This window comes from Macaca fascicularis, chromosome 10 (genome assembly GCF_037993035.2).
Source record: "Macaca fascicularis isolate 582-1 chromosome 10, T2T-MFA8v1.1".
NCBI classification, from domain to species: domain Eukaryota; kingdom Metazoa; phylum Chordata; class Mammalia; order Primates; family Cercopithecidae; genus Macaca; species Macaca fascicularis.
Genome location: NC_088384.1, coordinates 11978958 through 11996810, shown reverse-complemented (window position 1 = coordinate 11996810; position 17853 = coordinate 11978958). Strand labels below are relative to the sequence as shown.

Here is a 17853-nt window from a genome sequence, read left to right as displayed (position 1 = left end):
GATCTTTTCCTGTCCCCATCTGTGTCTGTGCCTGTGTCTCTCTGGGCCCCTCCACCTCTCCTGCCTCTTTCCCTGTCTCCACTCATCCCCTGCATCTCCCCTCCCTTGTGTCTGTCCTCTCTGAGCCTGTCTCATTTTCTTTGTCATTGTGTCTGTGTACCTCGCTGTCTCTTTCTACCTACCCCTACTCTGGCCTCTGTGTCTCTGCTTGGTCCCTGCCCCTCCTCCTTGCTTAATTTCTGCCTCTGTACCTGCATCTCCATCTCTGTCTCCATCTCCCCATCTCCCCATCTCCCTCTGCCTCCCTCTCCCCATGTCTCCCTGCTGTCCCCACCCCATGACTGCCTCTCTCACCCCTCTGTCCCCTCCATCCGTGTCCCTGTCCCTATCCTCTCCTCCCGTTGGTCACAGGTGGGCTCCTTCTTCATGATCAACCTGTGCCTCGTTGTCATAGCGACCCAGTTCTCGGAGACCAAGCAACGGGAGCACCGGCTGATGCTGGAACAGCGGCAGCGCTACCTGTCCTCCAGTACGGTGGCCAGCTACGCCGAGCCTGGCGACTGCTACGAGGAGATCTTCCAGTATGTCTGCCACATCCTGCGCAAGGCCAAGCGCCGCGCCCTGGGCCTCTACCAGGCCCTGCAGAGCCGGCGCCAGGCTCTGGGCCCGGAGGCCCCGGCGCCCGCCAAACCTGGGCCCCATGCCAAGGAGCCCCGGCACTACAGTAAGTGGCCCTGCATCTGACACGGCACTCAGGCACTGCATGCCAAGTGTCGCTCCTTTCTAGCACGTCCAGCAGGCCCAGCAGCCTCCACATTCCAGGTCTTCACTTTGTGCTCAAGTGTTTCCTTCACAGCCCCCAGGGAGCTGTGTCCCCATCTCTGCCTGCCCTCTCCTGGCACCTGTCAGAGTCTGTACTGGACTGGGCCTGGTGCTGGGTGGAACTCAGCCTTTCCCTGGAGGCATTCGATCCCTGTGTGTGTGGAGACAGCAGCTCTGCCCCGGGAGCCACACTTGAGAGGAATGAACAAGTGTCTGTCCTCAGTCTTGGGAAGCTCAAATTCTTCCCCCGCTGCAGCCCACATCACTCCCTTCTCTGGGTTCCTTCTGCTGTCCCCTGCTTTCCAGCACACCCGAGCAATGACCCTGGAGCCAGGCTGAGCAATGACCCAGGTGCCTGGCACAAAGGGGCTGTGGGTCTGCCCCCTCAAAGCTGTGGCATGTTGGGGACTCATGCCACCCTGTGCTCTGTGCTTGCCCTGGGGCTGTGGGAGTTACACTTTTGTTTTTTTTTGTTGTTGTTGTTGAGACAGGGTCACCGAGGGAGTACAGTGACACCAACACAGCTTACTGCAACCTCGATCTCCTAGACTTAAGCCATCCTGCTGCGTCAGCCTTCAGAGTAGCTGGGACTATAGGCGTGCCCCCCCATGCCCGGCTAATTTTTAATTTTTTTTTTTTTTTGTAAAGACAGGTCTCCCTGTGTTGCCCAGGCTGGTCTCAAACTCTTGGGCTCATGTGATCCTCCTGCCTTGGCCTCCCAAAGTGCTGGGATTACAGGCATGAGCCACTGCCCCTGGCCAAGGTTATGCTGTTAGGCTTGGAAGGGGCTGCCCTGTTGGTTGCCTCATCTGTTCCAGGAAACAGTCCTGAGAAAGGAGCAGATAGTAATATTATCCCCACTTTTCAGATGGGAAGACTAAGGGTCAGGGAGATGAAGGGAGCATCTCAGAAGCCGGCATTGCCAGGCTTTGCAGGGGCCTGCCTCCCCTGGAAATGATCACTCGGGAAGAGGCAAGCCAGGGCCACAGAGGTGGGCCCTGCCCCCAGCCCCCAGCCCCAGTGCCACTTCTCCCAGTTGGCGCCGAGAAGGAAGTCAGCAGGCACGGGGACTGTGCTTGAGCAGACGCGGGCCTCTGCAGGCCTGTCTCCTGCCTGTAAAGTGAGGATAGGGGCCCCCAGCACTCAGCGTCAGCAGCGGGAGTCAGCTACCCCAGACCCTGCTCTGGAAAGCCCAGTCCTTCCAGCCTTCATGGTCTGGGAATCGATTCTTGGGAGGCAAGCAGAAGAATGCACGCTCAGAGCTGCCACCCACCCATCCTTGGGTGCCAGCCGTCCAGGCGTGGGCTTGGAGGAGGCCCCAGGTGGCCCGTGGGCAGGCCCGGCATGCGGATACAGGAGCCGGGGCCAGGCAAGGCTGGCACCGGTGTTGCTGGAGGACGTGAGGGAGAAGCGTTCACTCCAACAGGCTTCCCGCGGCCGCCTAGCCCCCTCTCCTGGCACCTGTGCCCCCTTGCCCCTGCGCCTCCCCTCTGCCCTGGAAAACGAGAGTTGGCAGCCGCCCCATGTCCAGGTGGGAGCAGTGAGCCGGCGCGGGGAAGGGCTTTGGCCTGTCCTCCGGGGTGAGATGGGACTGGCCGCTGGGCTCCTGGCTGCCTGCTCCGGCTCCAGAGGCCGGATGAGTCAGGGAAGGGCGTTGGCCTGTCCTCCGGGGTGAGGTGGGACTGGCCGCTGGGCTCCTGGCTGCCTGCTCCGGCTCCAGAGGTGGGAACGAGTCAGGGGTGCTTATTTGGGGCTTGGGAGGCAGCTGGAGGCAAGTGTGGAAATGAAGGGCAGGTGTGACATGCTTTTCTTTCCCTTTCATGTTACTTTTTTGGCTTACACAAGCAAAATGTGTTTATTCTAGGAATACACAGGAAAACACAAAGAAGAAATTAAACCAGGCAGAGAGAGGCCTCTCTGCCACCCCTTTGAGATGGTTCACAGATCACAGAACGCAGTCCAGGGCCAGCCCAGGCTTCTCCTGTGATTCTGGGGCAGCAAAGGAATGAAGTTCCCTCTTCCCAGCGGGCCTTCCTGCCCACTGCCCCCACCTCCACCCCTTGTGTGGAGGGAAGTCCCAGGGGCTTCTGGAGTGAGGGTCCGCCCCTGCCCCAGGGCTCCATGCCTCCTCCCCTCCCTGGGAAACAAACCTCCCCTCCCCACTCCCCACCTGCTCTACGGACAGGAAACTTGAGAACACCAAGGCCACCGTGGCCTCCTCTGAGGGGGCCCGCCCCCGCATTGGCCTGGCTCTTTCAGAATCACATTTAGTTCCCAAGCTGCGTGACTGGGGCTCTGAGTCTGTCCTGTGCTGACCGAGGGCCTGGGCCAGGAGGGATGGCCGGTCAGCATGGACACGTGCCCTGCACCGTGCTGGGCCCATCATGTGCCTTAAGGGAGATAATCCTCCTATAGCCTGCATGGTGGGCGTTCCTGCCCCCACATCTACAACAGGGGTGGACAAAGCTCAGAGAGCTGCAGCCGCTTCCCCGGGGGCGCCCCGCCCTTCCAGGCTGGGTCAGCTGGTTCCAGGCAGACCTGTGGGCCTGGGAGCCGAACGCACTCGGATGTGTCCCCGGGTGGATTGGACCTGGTGTGGGCAACAACTCTACACCCCTCCCATTTGCTTTTCAGAGCTGTGCCCGCGACATAGCCCCCTGGACGCGACGCCCCACACCCTGGTGCAGCCCATCCCCGCCACGCTGGCCTCTGACCCCGCCAGCTGCCCTTGCTGCCAACATGAGGCCGGCCGGCGGCCCTCAGGCCTGGGCAGCACCGACTCGGGCCAGGAGGGTTCGGGCTCCGGGAGCTCTGCTGGTGGCGAGGACGAGGCAGATGGGGACGGGACCCGGAGCAGCGAGGACAGAGCCTCCTCGGAACTGGGGAAGGAGGAGGAGGAGGAGGAGCAGGCGGATGGGGCGGTCTGGCTGTGCGGGGACGTGTGGCGGGAGACGCGAGCCAAGCTGCGCGGCATCGTGGACAGCAAGTACTTCAACCGGGGCATCATGATGGCCATCCTGGTCAACACCGTCAGCATGGGCATCGAGCACCACGAGCAGGCCAGTGCAGCGCAGCCAGGCTGGGCCCGCAGGGGAGGTGTGAGGGCCCCAGGACCCTGGCCAGGCCTGGGCAGCCCCATGCATGTGCCTCGGTTTGTGTATCTGTCCCCTGAGAAGTGCTGGGCTGAGCTGGGTCCAGTACATCCATGCGACCTTACTGCCCAGCCAGGGCCAAGCTCAGAGGAGGGAAAGGCTGGGGTGTCTGCTGAATGAATGATGAGTGAACGAGTGAAGCTGGCTAGGACTGGGCCTCTCTGGGACTCTTTTCCTCCTGAGCTGCTCGGCCTAGACACCAAGGCAACCACAGCGCATCCCCTGCCAGTCCCTGCAAATCTGACTTCTATTCACCTCTCCACCTGAGCCCTTCTGTTTTCTTCTTTAAAAAAAAAAATTAACAAAAAAAAAAAGAGAGACAGGGTCTTGCTCTGCTGCCCAGGCTGGAGTGCAGTGGCACGATCAAGCAATACTGCCTCTTCAGCCTCCCAAGTAGCTGGGACTACAGGCGCATGCCACCAAGCCTGGCCACCTGGGCCCTTCTGTCCATTCTCCCCCAAACAGCTGGGGTGATTTTCCCAGAGGGCCAGTCTGGTTGGGCTCTTCCCTGCCTCAAAACTTCTGTTGCTCCTCATTGCCCTCAGGACAAAATCCAGACCTTTCCACTACCCTCAAGGCCTTTGTCTCTATCACAACGTCCCTTCACCAGGCCAGGGTGTCCTGTCCTCTCCAGTGACTCCACCCCATATAGCCCCATGGCGCTGAGGGCGAGTGGCCCCGTGGTTGTCCTGTGTGTCCTCTCTGCATGTCCCTCCTGTGTGCTGGGAGCAGGGAGGACAAGGAGGAGTGGGTGCTGAGCTGAACAGTGTGCCCCAGGCCCCTGGGCCATCATGGGGCTGGCTGGCTCCAGGGATAGTACACAGGGGAGGGGACAGCTTCTGGGAGGTGGTGGGAGCTGGGGGATGATGTGTGTGTGAGGAGAGCAGGGCCTCCGTGGGGATGCGGGAGGGAGGGGCAGTGGGGTTAGCACGGATGCCTCAGTCCACAGGCACCACCCAGGGATGACAGCCTGGATGGCAGGTCTGGTCCTGCCCCATTTGGAAAAACACCATTTTCCGGCTCCTGCCATCCACCAGTCCCTGGATGGGGTGGCTCCCTGAACCCACTCCCCAGCTATGCGAAGGATCCCACCTAGTAGCTGGCGACCCTGAGGCCCAACGGGGGGGATGTCACTGGCCCGAGGTCCCGCCGCCAGCTGGGGGCCAGGTTTGAACCCACTTCTTTCTGCGGCGAGACTGACGCCCCGGGTGGGCTGGGGATTTCGACGTTCTCTTTGCTTCCCTGCGGCCTTCCTTCTTCGGAGGCCCTGCATGCCGCACCCCATGGAGTCACACTTGCACCTCCCTCTTCGTTAGCTCACCAAGCACAGGCTCCATTCAATTTACTTAAATGGGACCCCCGGGGCTGCCTTGACACTCTATTTGGAGCTGCTGGTTTGCCAGCCATTCTGGCTTAATTAAAAAGGTCTCTGGGGAGGGCTGGCGGGAGGGCTCTCTGCAGGGGGAAAGCTGGTGAGACAGGGGCCCCAGGACCCCCTTGCTTGGAGTCCTGCCTCTGGCCAGTGCCTGGCCCAGGCCTGCAGAGGAGCAGCATTCCTGCCGAAAGCCCCACAGGGAGTGAGTACTGTAGGGCTTGCTCCAGTCTCCAAGTGGGGCAGCATCGAGGGGGCCTGCACAGCTCTGCTACACTCAAGCCCTGGCACTGTCCTTGCCAGGGGCTCGCTCGAGCCAGCTGGTGAGGGCCAATTTCCAGACGCTCGGGAATTTTGCAAGCCAGTGATGAAAGAGTTGGGCGCTTGAAATTGGCCGTGGAGGGAGTATTTACACCATGGAAAATGGCAGATGTTACACATCAGGGCTGTTTGCAGAGGCCTCTTTGCCAGGGTACAGCTGGTCCCTGCCTTTTCACCCACCCCATCCACATCAACACCACGGCCAGGGCAGGTCCAGCCTCAGGCCAGGCCATGGTCCCTGTCCAAGCTTCCTCAGGATCTGCCTCTCTGGCCTGTCCTGCCTCCCTCCTTCTGCCACATTTGTTTGAACATGGTTTCTAACCTCGAATCTGGTAGAGCCATTTTTTTTTTTTTTTTGAGATGGAGTCTCACTGTGTCATCTAGGCTGGAGTGCAGTGGTGTGATCTGGCTTCACTGCAACCTCCGCCTCCTGTGTTCAAGCAATTCTCCAGGCGTGTGCCACCCCTCCCAGCTAATTTTTAGTAGAGACGGGGTTTTGTCATGTTGGCCAGGCTGGTCTTGAACTCCTGACCTCGGGTGATCTGCCTGCCTCAACCTCCCAAAGTGCTGGGATTACGGGCGTGAGCCACTGCGCCCAGCCAGGTGGAGCCTCTTCTGGGAGCAGCAGGCTTCACGTGGCTCCCTGACCAGGCTGAGAGATGAGAAACGCTGTTCCCACTGTGCGTCTCCTGTCTGGTCACAGGGAACACCTGATTTCCTCATCTACTAAGCAGGTGTCTTTCCCTCATAGGGACAGGCCACGATTTACGGAGCGTGTGCTGCAGGCCAGGCCCTGTGCCAGCATGGTGCCAGTGAGTCCAGCCGCCCTCAAGGCAGGGATTATTACCTCACCCCTCTCGTACCCTTGGAAGGCTGCTGCTCAGGGAGGCAAATAGATCATACAACGTTTGGGTTTCAGTCCTGGTTCTGGCCGGGCTTGGTGGCTCATGCCTGTAATCCCAGCACTTTGGGAGGCCGTGGCAAGAGAATCACTTGAGCCCAGGAGTTCAAGACCAGCTTGGGCAACAGAGTAGGACCCCGTTTCTACAAAAAATAAAAAAATTAACCAAGTGTGGTGGTGCATGTCTGTAGTCCCATCTACTTGGGAGGCTGAGGTGGTGGGAGGTTTGCTTGAATCCAGGAATTTGAGGCTACAGTGATTGGTGATCTTGCCACTGTATTCCAGCCTGGACAACAGAGCAAGACCCTATATCAGAACAAACAAAAAATTCCACATCAGCCAAACAAACCAATCCTGGTTCTGCTGTTGACTGGCAGGGTGGCCTGGAGTGTATCACTTGCCTTCCTCACCTGGCACCTCCCATCTGTAAATGGGTGCACGGATCCCCCCACACAGTGGCTAAGAGGGTTGACTGCATTGTGGGTGCACGGATCCCCCCACACGGTGGCTAAGGGGGTCGACTGCATTGAGAACCTGGTACTTAGTAGGTGCTCATTGATGAGTCACTGCTTCAGAGTCTTGTCTGAGCCTCACACCACCACCCCGGGGTGCGTTTACCATCCTCTGTCTGGAGCCTCAAAAAATTAATTAAAGTAACATTGAGGAGGAGGATGAGTCTCTGAAATGTCCTTCATAAAGCAGCTCCAGTGGCAGCCATGGTTGCCCAGGCTCTGCGCAGGGCTTGACAGTGGGCCCGCTGGTATTTTTGCTTGACTCCCTTGGCTCCCAGACACTGCTCTGCGGGAAATGCTCCACCCCCATGTTTATTCTGAGCAGCCCTGTCTGAGGTGGTGCTCGCAGAGAGAGGTGGCCCAGGGCTTCCAAGGGGGGTGCAGGGAGAGAAGGAGAGAAGGAGAGGGTGGGTGAACTCCCTCAGCCCTTCTCCACAGGGGAGGCAGCATGGGAGGCCTTGCCCTATACCCCATTCTGGCTGGCAGGGAGCTCTGTGACACTGAGGGGCAGGAGGCAAGGGTGTGACATCTGTGAAGTGGAGCAGAGTGACCCTGGGCCTGGTCACAGGGTGCTCGAATGACAGGTTAGATTGCAGGCACTCAAGCCTTTAGGGTGGCCACTGCTGCTGGAATCATGGGGGCATTACCCAGAGAACAGCTTACTCATTGAGGTTCCTCATGGCAGCAGATGCTGTTTCTTGCAGGGCCTGGCCTAGAAGGAGGGGATGGGTGAGGTGGGGGTCGGCCAGGCAGGGGTCTGTGTGTGACTCATGAAGTGGTGAAATGGGGCTGAAATTCCCACCTCTGGGTAGCCCAGGCTGTGTGACGGGCAGGTGGGACAGGTCAGCTGGGGTGGCCAGGCTTCTCCAGGGAGGCCTGATTCCTTCATCGTCACCGCTGTCATTGCATCACTGTTCTTCCTGGTGTGATCCTCCAGCAGCCTTGTGGGGCAGACTGGGGGAGCATCTTATCCCCACCAAGCAGATGGGGAAACCGAGGCCCAGTAAGGTAGATGGCTTGCCCAAAGTGCCAGGGTGAGCAGCGACAGAGCCGGGCTCCCAGAGGTTGAGGTCAGCTGTGGACAGTTGAACTGGAGGAAGGCATTGCTCGTAGGAGCAGCGTCTGTCTCAGCTTCTCTCTCTCCTGCACACACCTGTGCAGGCCCTGACTCCTCCTGAGCTGGGCAGGGCTGCCCTGCAGCCCCATGTCCTGGAGCTGGAGGCTAACCACCAAGTTGGAGAACAAAAATCAGAGGGTTGGGGAGCATGGGCAGCAGGGCAGGGTGTGGGGAGCCTCCTGGGTAGGGCTGACCCCAGGCCAGGCTATAGTTACTGGCCCCAGCTCCCAGGGGACTGCATTCAAGGCCTCTGAATCGGTGGCTGGATCGAAGCTGGCTTTATTCTCCCTTCAGCAGCCCCTGACGTGTCAAGTCACTGCCAACCCAGGTCTGGGGTGACTCTGGGAAGTGAAGGATGGAGTGGCTTAGTGGCTGACATTCCAGCTCTATAGGGGCACAAGGGAGAGAGACACCAACATGGACAGCAGTCACAGAAGGCTTCCTGGAGGTGACGGCACTGGTGACAGATCCTGAAGGATGACTAGGAGTTCATCAGTGAGACAGAGGGAGAGGGACCAGGAACATAGTTATCCCCCCAAAGGACCCCAAGTCCTCGAGAAGGATGTGTACAAGGGGCTGTGCAGACAGTGCAGGAGGCCAGGAGGGCTATTCATTCAGGAGGACCTTGGAGCCGGTTTTATCCTTAGGGCAATGAGGAGCCCAGAAAGGCTTGCAAGCAAATGACACATCTGTGCTGAACTGGGGCCTCACCAGAAAAGCGGGGCCGGTGAAGGCACCTGGGCCATGGAGGTGGCGATGTGGCCAGAGGGAGGAGACCTAGGTTTGAGGTCTGACTTCAACACAGCCTGGCCATGACCCTGGGCAGTCAGTTCTCTTTGAGTCTCAGGCTCCCTGTCTGTAAAATGGGGACAATACAGGCGTGAGGTTGAGAGGAGATAATGCCTGGGGCGTGCTCAGCACACCCGGCCCATGGGAGGGGCCTCATCAATGCTAGCTGCCATTATTATGATGGGGATGGCGCTGGGCTGGAGGGCTTCCCGGTGGCCAGCTGACTTCTGCACACCCTTATCTACCCCTACAGCAACGGCAGAGGCTGGGCAGCCTGGTGCCACCTGAATCTGCGTCAGGAAGGGACTTGCAGGCTCCCGCTGCTGCCCCCTACCTCCTGCCTCCAGCTAAACCTGGTTTTCAGCCCTTCAGCACCTCCGCCTTCACTGGGTGCTCTTCGCCACCTCCAGCAACCTTTCTGCCATCTGTCTGTCTGTCCGACTGTCTGTCTGCCTGCTCTTTTTGTGTCTCTTTCTGGCCATATCTATGATTCTCATGGTGTCACTGCTTCGTCGTCCTGGTCCTTCTTCACGTCCGTGTCTCTGCTTTCCTCTATGTCTCCGTCTCTCCATGCCCCACGTTTGCCCCTCACTCCCTTGTCTGTATCTGTCTGTCTGTCTGTCTGTCTATGTCCATCTCTGCCCCTTCCTCTCTACGTCCCCTCCTCCTCGGGCTCCCACTTGCTGTGTCTATTTTCATCTGTGTGTCTCTGTCCCAGAGAAATGCTTGCAGGAGTGATGGATGGTCCATTAGAAAAAGATTAACAGGTGCGCTGAATGGAGAAACATCTGTTGTGAGGGAGGAGAAGGCGCGGGGTGACCTTTTGGATGGCAGTGGCTCCCCGCATCCCCGGTGGGAGTGCGTGTGTGGCGCGTGTGGCCAGAGCCAGCTGGTCATCATCACGGAGTGTCAGCATCTACAGCTTTCATCTCCGCGGACATCGCTTACTGGGCTGGCAAATTGCTGGCTCTGAGCAGCATCTGGACCCTGGCTCAGCCAGGGGCGCTGGGCCTCAGCCCTCCCCACCAAGGGTCCCTCTCAGGGTCCCACTCCTCTTTTGGGACGACTTCTTGAGTCAGATGTAATTACAGATGGAAATGGGCCTTCTCCTTTCATCTGGGCTTGAGAGGAGCTGGCAGTTTTGCTAGTTTTCCCAGGCACCAGGCTGGAAGCTGGTGCTTGGGTTATTTTTTTTTCATCGTCCTTTTAACCCACATGGAGTTAGAGTCAGGTCCTTGCAGCTCCCTGTTGCTGATGGAGAGGGCTCCTGCTTTCGGTCCTCTGCTCTCCCACCTCCCAGCCCGTTGGGCCCTCTGCCTGCACAACCTTCTCTGCTCCCTGCCACCGGCTCTCTCTTAGCTTTTAGGTCTCTGCTGAGATGTCGCTGCCTCCTGACCCCACTAGCACTGCTCCCCTAGCCACCCTCTGCTTTCCTGTCATCAGCACACACCAGCTTGGTTTGTTAACTTGGTTTACTGGGCTTTGCCCCCAGAACATGAGCTTCTCAAAGGCAGGGACAGTGCCCTGACTCCCTCACCACTGCCCACCCTGGTAGCATGAGCCCAGCACATCATATCATTCAAATCTGTGGCAGCCATGCAGGAATGAATGAATGAATGAATGAATGAATGAATGAATTCGGCTGTGGTCCCTGTGTGGTGTAATGGGAGAGCAGTTTGGTCATTCAGGAATGAATGAATGAATGAATGAATGGATGAATGAATTCGGCTGCGGTCCCCGTGTGGTGTAATGGGAAAGCAGTTTGGCCATGCAGGAATGAATGAATGAATGAATGAATTCGGCTGCAGTCCCTGTGTGGTGTAATAGGAGAGCAGTTTGGCCATGCAGGAATGAATGAATGAATGAATGAATGAATTCGGCTGTGGTCCCTGTGTGGTGTAATGGGAGAGCAGTTTGGAGTCCAGCTTGGTTCAGTCCCCTGCCTTGCCCTGCCACGTCCTTGCTGGATGGCTCTGAACAAGTCATTCCCCCTCCCAGTTTTCCCAGCCTCAGTCTCTCCATCTGTGAAACAGAGAGGCTAACTTGTGTTGGGCGTCAAATCAGGTCTCAACAACGGTGCTTCCCGTCTCTGTGATTCAGGCAGGGATGACCTGGCACCACCGTGAGCACACACCAGACACTTCAGCAGTCCCGGGGAAGCCGTGGTGGGGAGCGAAGGGGCTGGGCCTCCTAGGAGCCTTAGAGGAGAGGTTTGGATGAATTAGTTCATTCACTCGATCCTCTAGTTTTATGGATAAGGAAACTAAACTCCAGAGTAGTGGGGAAGCGACTCTCCCAGGACCGCACAGCCACTTAATGTCCAAACCAAGCCCGGACCCCTCTAACTTCCCCCACTGCCGCCAATCGTGGCCTCTAGTGTGGCCTGCTTTAAATACTGGGGTTCTTTGAACAATGCCATTTGCAGAACATCAGTTAAAAACCGGGAGTAAACAGCTCTGGGAGCAGAGGGAGGCTCTGCGGCTGCTGCGGCAGGAGTTAGTCTCCCTCTGACCACCCAGTGGCTTTGGGCAGGTCCTCTTACCTCCCCGGGTCTGAATGTCCTCCTCTGAGAGCTGTCGGGTGTGCTGAGAGCCACCACGGGTGCTGTGTGTGCAGGACTGTGCCTGGCATGCAGCAGGTACATTGTGTCCATCCTCCTTTCATGGGGTATGATGTCCCCAGCCACCCTTGGTCCTGAGACGGCCAGTGCTGGGAAGGGGAGAGAGAAGTTCTGCATGAACAGGGGTTAAGGGCAGGAGTCTTGGAGCCAGGCTGCCTGGGTTCAAATCCTGGCCCCACCACTTGTTAGCTCTGCAGCCTCAGGCAAGGGACTGGTGTCCTGTAAACCCGCATCCTTGCCTGCCTGCAGATGGGTTCTTATGAGAGACTAAGTGAAGTGATGCCTGTAAAATATATAGAACAGTTCCTGGCATGTGGTAAGTGCTCACTAAACGGGTTAGGGTCGTGGGCAAACAAGGAGTTTCTGGCGACGCCTGTCCTGCTTTCCTGTCTTGCTCTGCATCTTAGCCGTGTGATCTCAGGCTGGCCTCCAAGCCTCAGTTTCCTCATCTGTGAAATGGGTATCAGAACACTTCCCTCGTGGTGCACTACAAGCCTCATTTCCAAATTTGTGGAAGGTCAGCCCTGTGGGGTCCCCCAAGTCTCACCATCTCAGCAGACCTCTCAGGACCCTGAGGTAGCAGAGATGAGAGGCCCTCAGGGCCTTGTACACGCAGCAGTGGGGAGACTGAGCTGTGGTGAGGATACCGACCCGCCAGGCCACACAGCCAGGGTGGGTGTCCAGAGGGGATCCACTGCTGCCCTCTGGTCTGACCGGGTCTCCATTCCCCACCCCAATGCCCCACAGCCAGAGGAGCTGACCAACATCCTGGAGATCTGCAACGTGGTCTTCACCAGCATGTTTGCCCTGGAGATGATCCTGAAGCTGGCGGCATTTGGGCTCTTCGACTACCTGCGTAACCCCTACAACATCTTCGATAGCATCATTGTCATCATCAGGTACTCCTCCACCCTCCCCCCCGGGCAGCAGAGTGGCTTGGGGGGGAGGGGGCGGGATTTAATGTGAAGACCCCAGCCACTATATAAAGGACATAGGATGGCAGTGGAAACCCGTTGCACTGAAACAATGATCGAAATAGTCAAACATTTGTGATTTAGCAACATATTTATGCAAAGTTAAATAGCACGATCTAGCAGCGGGTCTGTGACTGCTATCATTCCAAGGAAGGGATGGGCATAAATAATATTGGGAAACAGCTGCATCGGCTGTCACATGACATGAAGACATCAGTTACTTTGATTGCCACAATGCCATAGGTACTGCTAATTCTCTGTGGCTTCCTGTTTACATTCATAACCAAAAGACACATTAAATCTCATAAAGAGGACAGTGACATCCACGGAGCTCCTGGATTCTAGCCAGAGATTTCTTGTGGGGGTGGTGGTCCATGGACTCCAGGTGAAGAGCCCCTGATTAGCTGCGTGGAGCAGCATCCAACATATTTGTCAGATGGATGGATGAACGGAAGCTCTGACTCTCTGTTTTCCCTTCTCCCTCTGTCTTCCTCTCCCCCCCGGCCTCCTACTGCTCCCTCCTACCTGCACCCTGGGCCTGCCCTGTGGGGCCACAGCATCTGGGAGATAGTGGGGCAGGCGGACGGTGGGCTGTCGGTGCTGCGGACCTTCCGGCTGCTGCGCGTGCTGAAGCTGGTGCGCTTCATGCCTGCCCTGCGGCGCCAGCTCGTGGTGCTCATGAAGACCATGGATAATGTGGCCACCTTCTGCATGCTGCTCATGCTTTTCATCTTCATCTTCAGGTGAGCCTGCCCTGCTGGGGGCCATACCTCAGGGCCTGCTAGGGCTGTGGGCGGGAGCCTGGGGGATGTGGTCCGCTGTGCTTCTCTGGACAAAGCCACCTGGACCTGGGTGTGAAGGCTGACACCGTCCCTCAGTCCCCTGTGGCTTTCAGCAAGCATGACCCCCTGAGCCTCAGTGTTCACCTCTGTAAAATGGGACCCACGCTGCCCCGCCTCCCCCTGCCCGCGTTTTACTGAGTTGACTGGGAATGAAACAAGGTGGGTGGGCAGTTTGCTGCGTGTGAGTCTGATGAGCCTCGTCCACCCTTTCCCCAGCATCCTTGGGATGCACATTTTTGGCTGCAAGTTCAGCCTCCGCACGGACACTGGAGACACGGTCCCTGACAGGAAGAACTTCGACTCCCTGCTGTGGGCCATCGTCACCGTGTTCCAGGTGAGTGGCCGCTGTGTGTCCATATGTGCTGGGGAAGCGATGGGACAGTAGTCCTTGGAGGGGCGGGACTGACAGCCCCCGTGCCTCCCTGGAGAGCCTAGCCCTGGACTAGGGGTACCCCAGGGCTAACTGTGTCTCCCCAACAGATCCTCACCCAGGAGGACTGGAACGTCGTGCTCTACAACGGCATGGCCTCCACCTCCCCCTGGGCCTCCCTCTACTTTGTCGCCCTCATGACCTTCGGCAACTATGTGCTCTTCAACCTGCTGGTGGCCATCCTGGTGGAGGGCTTCCAGGCGGAGGTGACTGTGGTCTTGGCAGAGGAAGCACCCCCACAGGGCCTGCAAAAGACTGGGCGAGGGAGAGGTGGCCTGGATGGGGGAGGGCTGCGATTCAAACTTCTAGCAGGCAACCTGTTCCCAAAGGAGGGGGTTGCTGATGAGGTGGTGAGCTCTTCATCATAGGAAGCATGCAAATGGAAACGGCATCTGCCATCTCTGCTCTCCCCCACGGATGTAGGACTAGGTTTCTCCATCTCTGAGATTCGAAATCCCCCAAGATTAGGGACTCTGGGCCCTGCCCCCTCCGTTCTCTGAGGCTCTTGGGATACTTGCAGTCAGGCAGATGTAGGGTTGTGGCCTAGGTTCTTGTTAGCATCTCATTTCCCTTTTCCAACCCTCAGTTTTCCCATCTGTAAAATGGTGGCGGAAACACCTGTAGAAAAATTCAGGAGGGAGCTGGAAAGGGAGGAGCTGGGCTCACCGGCATTTTAACATGAGGGATGCTCTCCCAGGGTGACGCCAATCGCTCCTACTCGGACGACGACCAGAGCTCATCCAATATGGAGGAATTTGACAAGCTCCAGGAAGGCCTGGACAGCAGCGGAGGTAAACAGGCCCTCGCTTGTCACCTAGAGGGCCAAGATCCTTCCCCACAGATCCAGGTGGGCAGAGGGGACAGCGTCTGACTTGCCCTCAAGCCCAGGCTCAGGGACTGCTACTTTTCTATGGTTTGTTGTTTATGTTCATAATTGGAAAAAATGTGAAATCTCAAAAAGAGGTCAGTGACGTCCATGGACCCCTGGGATTCTAGGCACAGGGGTAGCTGCAGCCTACCGCATCCCTCCACACACCAGGGCCCCTTGGTTAGAGCCTCAGGGCCTTAGGTCGAGGCCCAGGTTCTGGTCTTGCCTGGCACTACCAGGCATCCTGGAACAAGCATCCCCCAACCCTAGCCCAGTGTCTTTCTTGGTAACCAGGGCGGACAGTCCCTGCCTTGTTTCCCATTGTGGGCATGGGAGTGAGGTGCCAGGCTGGTCCTGAGCACAGAAGGCAAGGGGTCCACACATACCTAAATAAAGTTGAGAGCCCTACAGGTGGGGCAGAGGGGAGGCACTGTGATGGGGTGCAACCAGGAAGACTTCCTGGTAGAGGAAGCCTCCTCAGAAAAGCTCTCCATTTCTGCTCCTTCCTTGTTTGTTTGTCTCGTGGCTCCCTTGCTCTTGTTCTGTCCTTCTGTCTGCCATCTGTCCCTCCCTCTGTCTCCATCTCACTCCTCCAGATCCCAAGCTCTTTCCAATCCCCATGACCCCCAATGGGCACCTGGACCCCAGTCTCCCGCTGGGTGGGCACCTAGGTCCTGCTGGGGCTGCGGGACCTGCCCCCCGACTCTCACTGCAGCCGGACCCTATGCTGGTGGCCCTGGGCTCCCGAAAGAGCAGCGTCATGTCTCTGGGGAGGATGAGCTATGATCAGCGCTCCCTGGTGAGTCCTTGTGGGGAGCTCTGGATGGGCACTTCCTGCTGGGGTACGTGTGGAGGGGCCCTGAAGAGAGGTACCTGCCAGTCCAGCCTCAGACTCTGGTGCCCAGCCAAAGTCAGGCAGGGGCCATATCTGTTGCATTCCTGGGTGCCAGTGCCAGAGCGGGACCTGGCAATAAGGAATGAATGAATGCCCAGTGCCAGTGGGGTCTGGTGCAGAAAACTGGCTTTTCATCTCAGCAGCAATGTGTAGGGTAAAAAGAGCTGGGCTTTGAATCCAGCTTCTGCCACCTCCAAGCTGTGTGACAATGAGCAAATTACTGCCCTTCTCTGAGCCTCAGTTTCCTTACCTGTAAAATGGGAAGATGGCCCTAACTTGCTGTACCTTCCTCAAGGGAAGTGAGGTGGCAGAAGGGGATATAACCTCTAGGTGGACATGCCCCCATGTCCTCATGGATGTGGATGGAGTGAGGTGGGACAGGGAGAGGAGTTCTAGGATCCATTCCGTCACCCGCTGGCCAGGCGAGTGACCCTCTTAGAGCCACAGTGGGGGTGCAGGCTGCCTTTGGGCACCTGGTGCCCCACCCATGGGTGTGCCTGTGGGGCGCTGACCCGAGCGGGAATTCCTCCCAGTCCAGCTCCCGGAGCTCCTACTACGGGCCGTGGGGCCGCAGCGGGGCCTGGGCCAGCCGCCGCTCCAGCTGGAATAGCCTCAAGCACAAGCCGCCCTCGGCCGAGCATGAGTCCCTGCTCTCCGCGGAGCGCGGCGGCGGCGCCCGGGTCTGCGAGGTTGCCGGGGAGGAGGGGCTGCCACGGCCCGCACCCCTGCACGCCCCTCACGCCCCGCACGCCCACCACGCTCATCACGGGCCCCATCTGGCACACCGCCACCGCCACCACCGCCGGACACTGTCCCTCGACACCAGAGACTCGGTGGACCTGGCCGAGCTGGTGCCCACCGTGGGCGCCCACCCCCGGGCCGCTTGGAGGGCGGCGGGCCCGGCCCCCGGGCATGAGGACTGCAATGGCAGGATGCCCAGCATCGCCAAGGACGTCTTCACCAAGATGGGCGACCGCCGGGATCGCGGGGAGGATGAGGAGGAGATCGACTACGTGAGTGGGGACCGGGCCGAAGGGGACCTGGTGCAGCGGGATAGGAAAGAAGGGGGTGCGGCCACAGGAGGCGGGGCCCCAGCGGGCGGGCCCACGGGGGGCATGGCCGGGGCGTGGCCGGAGCGGCTAGGGCTTCAGGTGCGAGGCAGGAGCGGGGCCAGAACTGCCCACCCCTGAGCTGGGCCCGCTCCTGAGAGAGAAGCCCTCCCTGGCTGACCCCGGGGGGCAGAGAGTTCGCAGGTGACCCTGCGACCCCAGCTGGCGGGATGGCCGCATGGGCGGACACCGGCAGCCCTGCGCATCGCTAACCCCCGGCGCTCCATCCTCCTTTTGCCAGACCCTGTGCTTCCGCGTCCGCAAGATGATAGACGTCTATAAGCCCGACTGGTGCGAGGTCCGCGAAGACTGGTCTGTCTACCTCTTCTCTCCCGAGAACAGGTGGGCGGGGCCAGGCCTGGGGTGAGGGTTAGAGTAGGGGTGACGTGGGAGGGACGGATCTCTGCGAGCCAGGCAAGGCCATTGGTGGTGCTCTCCCAGACCACAGCGGACCCTCCTGGCCCAGAGGTGGAGGTCTCCAGGGGAGAGTGCAGCCTCCTGAGGGCTGCTGGATGAAGATGGATTTGGGGAGGAGGATTGGCTGGAGGAGGTCAGGGAGGAGATAGCCTTGGCTTCCAAGATCCCTGGGGAGCAGGGGTCCCCTGGGCTAGGCGAGAACTTTAGGCAAGACAGATGTTGGTGGCCAGGCTCTCCTGGGCTCTCGTCTAGTCTAGGCCATCCCTGTGCTGGGCACCAGGTTGAACCATCCTCAAGTAGCCTGTATGGCTTGCATCTCAGGGGACATCAGAAGGCTTCCTGGAGGAGGAGGCCTTTGTGCTGGGCTGTGGAGGCAGGTGGTAATCCAGTAGGCACATCAGGGGCTGTGAAGAGGAGGAGCCTGGTGCAGGGGCAGGGAGCAGACTGAGGGAAGGCCTGGGGCAGAAGCAGAGGGTACCAGGCAACGTGGTATCCTCCTGAGAGGCTCAGGGATCTGGGCTAAGCCTTGAGTGCCAGGGCAAGGTGGGTGACCTCATGGTGTGCGTGTGTGGTCAGAGGAGGTGGCGCCAGGTGGGCACCCTGAGCAGGTGTAGAGTCAGCACCTGCCATGTGGCCAAAGGAGAGGATAGGGGTTGCTTCCTTGAGGCCAGCCTGGTCTGCACTTCTGCCTGGGCCCTCTGCCTTCCTTCTG

The 17853-nt window shown here is 58.7% G+C and overlaps 1 protein-coding gene across 1 annotated transcript in view; it reads left to right on the top strand.

Annotated features, from left to right (window-relative positions):
• CACNA1I (calcium voltage-gated channel subunit alpha1 I) overlaps positions 1 to 17853 on the top strand; it is a 135105-nt gene that overhangs the window by 90345 nt on the left and 26907 nt on the right. Inside the window, 10 exon segments of the mRNA XM_065522096.1 lie at positions 412 to 724; positions 3457 to 3881; positions 12354 to 12505; positions 13138 to 13323; positions 13639 to 13756; positions 13903 to 14058; positions 14550 to 14643; positions 15317 to 15519; positions 16149 to 16628; positions 16966 to 17066. Of these exon segments, the coding sequence (XP_065378168.1) occupies positions 412 to 724; positions 3457 to 3881; positions 12354 to 12505; positions 13138 to 13323; positions 13639 to 13756; positions 13903 to 14058; positions 14550 to 14643; positions 15317 to 15519; positions 16149 to 16628; positions 16966 to 17066 (2228 nt within the window).